Source organism: Rhizophagus irregularis, chromosome 23 (genome assembly GCF_026210795.1).
Source record: "Rhizophagus irregularis chromosome 23, complete sequence".
Classification (NCBI taxonomy): Eukaryota; Fungi; Glomeromycota; class Glomeromycetes; order Glomerales; family Glomeraceae; genus Rhizophagus; species Rhizophagus irregularis.
In genome coordinates, this window is record NC_089451.1 from 605,127 (window position 1) to 613,169 (window position 8,043).

Genomic DNA, 8,043 nt, shown 5'->3' on the forward strand with positions numbered 1-8,043 from the left:
GTCGGTACGTCCCTCATTTTCCACAGCCTTTTTTCATTATCTAATTAATCCAACTCAATTTTTCATCTTTAATTTGTTCATTTCTATCTACCCGTTCGCTTTCTGGCTATCAATTCGTTCACAATCATTATCTGTCCATCCATCTGTTCATCCACTTCCTTTATTTTAGGTGCTGTTCAAAATATTGTTAATATTGACCTTAAGAAGCGTTCTGATTCAGAAAAAGTTGCATTTGACTTTCGTACCAAAAAAATATCTGCTCATGGTGTAGAAGACGATATTATTGAAGAAATTCACAAGTTTCCCTTTCCACTTCAACGTTTAATCGTTAAAGAAGCTTGTGCTGTAATGAATAGACTTGAGAAAGGAAAAGGTGCACCGGGTTTAACTTCGCTTGACTGTCATTGTTTGTTCTGAAATCGATACTTGCTTCTGTGCAAGCACATCTTCCATGAACATATGTATGGAAATACAAAACTGTTAACTGCCGACGTATGGAAAATGTTTCAGGAAATGTTTGAAGAGAGCGGTTTTGAAGTATATGAAAGTCGTGAATCAGTAATAACATTTGTACAAACAGAAAAACAAAAAGATATTGAAAATCGAAGACTAACCGTAGCTGAACTAACTGAAAGAGTCCGTGATAGATACTGGAGGGTCGAAGAGATGGGTAACGTTAGGAGGACAGAGGCTTATATCTCTATGTTAGAGTCCTCTATAAATCCAATTATTTCACAATTTGAAAATAAATAAAATCGTAAAACTTTAAATTTTCTTTTATTTTAAAAAATTATATGCATTAAAGAATTAAGTGGCAACATTATAATTATAAATAAAATAAAATAAAAATTTTACAAGTTTTTCTAAAAACGAAAAAAAAAATACATTATCATATGTTTATCATAAATAATGCGTAATTGTTTATCTTCCGGACCAACCTTGATCGTCACGTGATCGCAATGATCACGTGACTCTACCCCGCTTTAACGACCCCCCTTTTTTGGTGATAGCCGTTCCACAAAAAATTTTTTGCCGATTTTGTGTTGGAATGTCATGTAACATTAATTCCTAAAAAGGAAAGAAAAAATTATATGTTTTGTAATTCTGGGCGAAATTGCTTTTGGCCGAAATTATGATGTGATTAATAGAGGTCTAATCACTAATAGAAATGATATATCCGTTTGGGATTATGCGGTGATAGTGATTATAGTCAAATTGTGATTATAGAGGGGTAATTTGTTAGTATTTAAAACCGTTTCTCAAAATCGAGTTCTTATAAAGAGGTGTGACTGTATAGGGTGTGACTGTATGGGGGTCTGACTGTATATGAAAGTCTTATTAAAAAGTTGGCGAAACTCTGGAGAAAAATGAAACCTGACAAAACTTATTATAAATGCTGAAACTGCTGAAATCTTGCCAAAACTATAATAAAACTATAGTAAAATTTTGGAGAAACTAATCGTAGAATTTTAAAGAGATTTAGGCTGACAACCTTAGGAACTATACAATATAGGAGTTACACTCCATGAAAATACAGCAGATAGGTCAACCACATTTAGTAATTTATTAAGTTTATAAATAAATCAATACAAGTATATATAATCAGACTAAATAAAAATAAAATTGTTCTTTATTCATGAAGTGCAATATTAAATATGCTTTAAATTTCTAATAAATTTTGTAAATTTTTATAAATCCAGAATTTTTTTGGTCATAATATAACAGTTTTCTAGAATATTTTAAAATTATTAGAAATTTTATTTATAATCTATTACTAGTATTTATTTTATAATTATTATATTGGTAATACAAAAAAAATTATTAGTTAAAAAACTAGTAATTTACTTATGTATCAGAAAATCTGGTAAAATTAAAATAACTATTCTTAATTTTTAAATTTTAACTTCTGGATCACATGGACCATTTTTTCCCAAGAAAATTTCAGCAACTTTTTCATTAAAAAATGGCTTACGACAATAATAACCAACCTCTAGTTGACTATTTAAAAGTCAAACAACATATTAACAACCTTGGAGATAGTTCTTTTCTTAACTTTTTGAAGATTGGCCTAAGAGAATATGCCGCAAATAATATAAATGAAAAACACATAGTTAATACCGTTAAACAAACTGCTGGCGAAGACTTAGCACCTTATGAAGCCCTATTATCTGAATTTCGAGATGTTTTTAGTATCTTTGGAATGAAGAACCTTACCAAACTTTATCACTTTCTCTTTATTGTATTTACATACTCTTAACATTTTCAACTTCGTCTTGGCAGGACGATAACTTTTGGAAGCAAAGCTTTACGACGTCATTACAACAAACCAATTACGTGTCCAGTTTCACAGAAAATGCCTCGACAGATATGGAAATTTATGCATATCCTGAACCTCAATCACAATTACAGCAACTTGTAGCACAAATTGAGTCAAAAGTAGATCAGATGGAGGAAGAGCCCTCTATTCCTGTCTCACTTTAAACTCTTAAAGCAGATGCCGTAGCTTTTACTTCTAAAGGAAAAGGAAGGAAGCAAATTTCCTATGCGGAAGCAGTTAAACAGGACTCGAATAGTGACTCCAGCAGACCAAACTCGCCTTCTCCTAAAATGAATAAAAAGATGAAAAAAACTGCGCCCGTTTCAAAAACTAGCTCGTCTAGTACTAGCTGTAAGGCTCCTAAGAAACAACCTACTACACCTGCGCTCAAAACAATTAGCACTGTGATAACAGGATACAATCCCAAAATTAAGGAGAATATTCAAGAAATCACAGTATATGATATTCCCTTCCGATGGACCCAACTTGATGTTCTTAATCACTTAAAGGCCTGGGATCAAGTTATTGCGATTAAATTTAAATCGCAACAGAAATAAACTACCGTTACTGTATCAGTGAACGCAAAAAGCACGCGTTGGATGCATGGAATAGTAGAGCGTAAAGCCGGCTAACATGGAGATTTACCCATAAGATGGTTTCAAGCTACTTGGGATCTAAAACAAAGAAAAGAACGGGAGCGATTCATTGGAATTCCTGTTTTTATTACCATTGCAACCTTATACCTGGAAAATCCTGTTTACTCTATTCTTACACCTGTGAGGTGTAAAGCATTTAAATTAATTCAAGATAGGGGCACCTGCAAATTGATAACTTACTACGAATCATAGGCTGACTTGAATAAAGTTATTGATAAGGCTTTCAGTTTACTTGAATTTACAGGTGATTGGAAAAGGTATTACTCCCCCTAATTTAAAGCAAAGAAGGAACTGCCATCAGAAGGTAAAACAAGATGACAATTCCAAGATATCACAGAATAATACTAATACATTTAAGCTAGATAAGAAACAAAAGGAGACTAAGCGAACTAAGAAAATTGATAAGAGCTTAAACGACGTTGACAAACTAACTGTTTTAGCTGAAATTAAATCAATGCTAAGAAAATTAGGAGTATCTTGAGAAATTCTGTACAGAATGATCAGTGAGGCCTAGTTTTAGAAGTGTAGTAGTTGTAAGGTGGTTTTGTTGTCGGCTTTTACCTTTTATTTTTTATTTTTATTTTTATTTTTGTTGTTTTCGTTTTATTTTTTTTTGGTATGAAGTGTCATTTGACGCAAGTGTCTTCGAAACATTCTGTTACGCGGGAGTGGGGGACTTTCCTTATTTGTATCTTGTATTGTTACAATGTTATCATAAAGTTTCGACCAGTCATACTATAAATAAAAAAAAATAAAATAAATTTTAACTTCTATGTACTGATGTTACTATTTTGAAAAAAAATATTGGTATATTAAATTATTAGTATAATGATATATAATAGATTTTTACAATCATTTAATTTTAACTTACATTATACTAATTAAAATTCAATACATACTACCAAATTGAATTTATATTCAGTAAGAAATAGTAATTTATTATTGCAAGAAAATTAGCCAAAAGTAATATAAATCAGATTTTTATATATGTTACTATAAAGAAAACAAAAAAATTGTATCAGTATATATTAGAAGTTTGATATTTATATTCTATTTTACAGTAGGCGATCAAAAGTATACGGACACTTTTCAAAATGAAAAAATTTATATACATAATAATAAAATTAAAATAAAAAATTAAGTTAAACATATTCATCGTCTTTATTTATTAAACTTTATTAAACTAGATAAAAATTTATTGATAAATTTCATTTTCATTTGTGCGCTTAATTCTATGAGATATGTAATTGATCGACATTTAAAATATACCAGAGAAATATATTTTATGCATTTTTTTTTCATATACTTTTCAAGTATTTTATCAAGAAATTTAATATAACATGCAAACATAATGTAAATAATAAAATTTTGCATAAGTTTATTAGCTCAATGTAAGGTTATCAAGTAAAATTTTACATGAGTTTACAGAATTTGCAAAATTCATATAAATTTAAGATTTATTAAGAATATTTCAGTATCTAGTGATTGGATTTTTATGATCTTAGATTTATTAGATCTGCCTCATTGAGTTTATTCGAATGATAATAAAATAACAATTGTAAAATCAATATTTGGCACACAATTATATTTTAATTATTTAGAATTATTCTATACTATCATATTTTGATTCAATGATCAGATTTTCACGATGTTTAGCTCATTAGATTCGCCTCATCGAGACGATTCAAATGATACTAAAATCATATTTATTAGAACGATATTGATTAAGTTACATTATTTTCAAATTTTGTGAACCGTATAATAAAATTAAAATAATTTATGCCATAGATAGTTTCATATTTCTAAAAAATTCTGAAAAATATAAAGCATAAAATTTTGTTTATTATGATTACAAATATTAGATTATAAATTATTTATATCACATTAATACATAATTTTTTGCATAATTTGGTAAAACAAAGTGTCCTTATACTTTTGATCACCTACTGTAATTAAAGAAAAAAACTTAAAAATCAATTTTTTCTTTTTTTTTAACAATCAGTTTTAGATTTTTAATAATAAAGATTTATATTTTATACTTATAATTAATATAGTAATCATAAAAGAAATATTTATTACATAAAAAATTCAAAACCAAATAAAGTATGCTTAAAGGAAGGAAATGCTTATACAGGAGATACTTATAGGTAGGATCAACTGTATTAAAAAAAAAATAATTTTTTTTACTTTTATATTTTTCTTTATAAATCTACCTTTATAATATATTACAATCTATAATTTAATATTAAAAGCTTTATATCAGATACATGTGGTATGAGGGATTACTAAGCAGGGGTTACACAACGGTAATGTACTATCAGCTAAAATTTTTTTTTTAAAAAAAAATATTACATTTTAATTTCCAACCATGGCTGATACTGCCGATACTGAGAATAAGCAAGTCGTTACGGAATCTTCAAGGGGAACTGAAGAAGTAAGAATAATTTGACGCGTTTGTATAGTGTGCAGTAATATTTATCTTATCTTTCTTTTAATAAATAGGAGGACGTGGTTCCTTCACCTGACATTCACTTTGAGCCCCTTGTCAGTCTTGACGAGGTTGAGGTGAAAACATTTGAAGAAGACGAGGATGTTTTATTTAAAATGTGAGTAAATAGAACAAGGTTGAGATCCTATATTTTTATTTCTAATGTATGAATGAGTGAAGCCCTTATCCTTGGTTAGCCAACAGCAAATTCACTTGCTTTTTACAGCCTTTCAAAATAGAAGGGAAAATGGACTGCAAGTTTGCTAATCTGTTGAAGATTAAATGGGGGAAATTCTGTGAGATCGAATTATAATAGGACCATCTCTACACTGCGAGCTTCCAAACATATTTAATAAATATAATTGTTGGTTTTTTTTAATTAGGCGCGCCAAACTTTTTCGATTTGATAAACCCTTAAAGGAATGGAAAGAACGAGGCACTGGAGATGTTCGTTTTCTTCAGCATAAAGAAACAAAAAAAATTCGTCTAGTAATGCGACGAGATAAGACTCATAAAGTTTGCGCCAATCATTACAGTAAGTGCGAATCTATTTTAAGAAATTTAATTTATTTTTTATGCGATTCCGATGTTTAAACCCATAGTATATTCTAGTTACTTCCGAAATGCAACTTTCCCCAAATGTTGGATCAGATCGCTCGTGGGTGTGGAATGTTAATGCTGACGTTTCTGATGGCGAACCAAAAGCAGAAACGTTAGCTATTCGGTTTGCAAATATTGAAAGTACGTTTTATAAGATATATGTGCTGTTTACATTCATTATGTGTAAGACCCATTTTAATATAATGATATATTTAATGGAATAGATGCTAATTCCTTTAAAGAGAAGTTTTATGAAATGCAAAAGATGAACATCGAAATTAAAGAAGCAAAGAAAAATGAAACTCCTAAGAAGGATGATGAAAAAAACAATGTAAAAGATGAGAAAGACAAAAAAGATGAAAAAGATGAAAAGAAACAAAAGGATGAAAAAGATGAAAAGGATGAAAAGGATGAAAAGGATGAGGAAAAAACTTCTTAAATATGTTTATTTCATCCAAATTAAGCCAATTAAACTATTATTATTAAACATTCAGTAATAATCATTTACAATAATTATCTATTAATAATGAAAGTTAGTAATAACTTAAAAACAAAACCAATAAATAATAAAATTGTAATTAACTGAATCCAACAATAACAATCTAATTATAAAGCCATATAAGTAAAATTTTCTGGTTTTTTTATTAGCATTTCTTTTCAGAATATTATAATTAAAACTGAAATTATAACCAAAAGTTGAAAAACAATAAGCTTATATAGCAAAATTACCAAAATACTAAAATATCAAAACTGCTTAAACTATTAAAACTTTCTAAAATTCTAAAAAATAATATTAATTAATAAAAGTTATTACTATAAAAATTACTATAAAATTTTTTATATTATAAAATTAATCCAAAAATTAGTAAATTTTACTTTAATTTTATTTAATTTCAATATTTTATAGTAAATTTATTAGGGTATTGCTAAATATCACCAGTGGTGATCATCACCACACCACTTAATTCTGGCTGAAAATTATAATTTTGGCCAGAGTTAAAAAACACATCGTAAATTTTTTTTAAAAAATTTCAATATGTGTAAAACAAACCTGAAAAAAATTTTTTTTAAAACAAAAAATTGTATTTTGCTTATAAAATCAAACTTTCCTATTTTTCTCAAAAACTATCTAAACAACAGCCTTTATAATCTAAGGCAAACTTGTTCTACCCATAAATTTACATATAATAATGATATTTATATTATAATTAGAATAATATTTCAGTCAAAAATTTTTGAAAATTCAAAAAATATGTGATGATCACCACTGGTGATATTTAGTAATACCCAATTTATTAAATATAAATTTTACTTTAATTTATATATTTATAAACTATTTTTTAAGGGTATTGTTAAATCTTCTAGTGGACAATTTGGTTAGAATTATAAAATACTAGGCTAGAATTAAAAAATACTGATTATAAAATTTTAACTTATTGCGGTTTTCAAATTAATGTGATTGGCAAATTTTTTTAATAAATAAATATCAACTGCAGAATTATTATGAAAAGTGATTATGTGGGTATATAAACTATAAATGTTATTTGATTTACATAATGCTAAGCTAACACTATATCATGTTCAAAATATTTTTTACTATTCGTTTCATATTTTCACTAGCAATATACAACTTGATAGTTTCGATTTCTATAATTGATTTCCAACTTTATTTTATGTAATTCTTATTATTATATTAGTGGTTACCATATTAAAAAGTACCAGAACAAAAAATAATTAACCATTAATTATTAGAAATAACTTTCTGAATATAATTTGTATAGGAATTTCAGTTATTTTCAGTTATTTTCAGTTTTTTCGTTATAATTGATTAACAAATTACCTGATCACACTAATCGAAAAATACAATAAATAATAATATATTAATAAATAATAAATATTGATTTAATGTTAATCATAACAAAATTTTAAATTTTTGTTAAAAAAACTTTTAGTAAAGTGAAAAATCAAAAAATTAAAATTTT

At 27.2% G+C, this 8,043-nt stretch overlaps 3 protein-coding genes across 3 annotated transcripts; all 3 read left to right on the top strand.

Annotated features, from left to right (window-relative positions):
• Positions 1-1,963: 1,963 nt before the first annotated feature.
• Positions 1,964-2,481, top strand: OCT59_015116 (uncharacterized protein; the record flags this gene model as incomplete). Its single annotated transcript, XM_066139787.1, has 2 exons — positions 1,964-2,182; positions 2,281-2,481. 2 exons carry the CDS (start codon positions 1,964-1,966, stop codon positions 2,479-2,481), a joined length of 420 nt encoding a protein of 139 aa, XP_066002628.1.
• A 126-nt stretch (positions 2,482-2,607) lies between these two features.
• Positions 2,608-2,874, top strand: OCT59_015117 (uncharacterized protein; the record flags this gene model as incomplete). The annotated part of the gene is made up of 1 exon (XM_066139788.1): positions 2,608-2,874. One exon carries the CDS (start codon positions 2,608-2,610, stop codon positions 2,872-2,874), a length of 267 nt encoding a protein of 88 aa, XP_066002629.1.
• Positions 2,875-5,317: 2,443 nt separating this feature from the next.
• On the top strand, positions 5,318-6,666 carry OCT59_015118 (single stranded nucleic acid binding protein). The gene is made up of 5 exons (XM_025315175.2): positions 5,318-5,407; positions 5,476-5,579; positions 5,845-5,996; positions 6,074-6,202; positions 6,286-6,666. Exons 1-5 carry the CDS (start codon positions 5,342-5,344, stop codon positions 6,498-6,500), a joined length of 666 nt encoding a protein of 221 aa, XP_025183548.1. The 5' UTR covers positions 5,318-5,341; the 3' UTR covers positions 6,501-6,666.
• Positions 6,667-8,043: the final 1,377 nt, after the last annotated feature.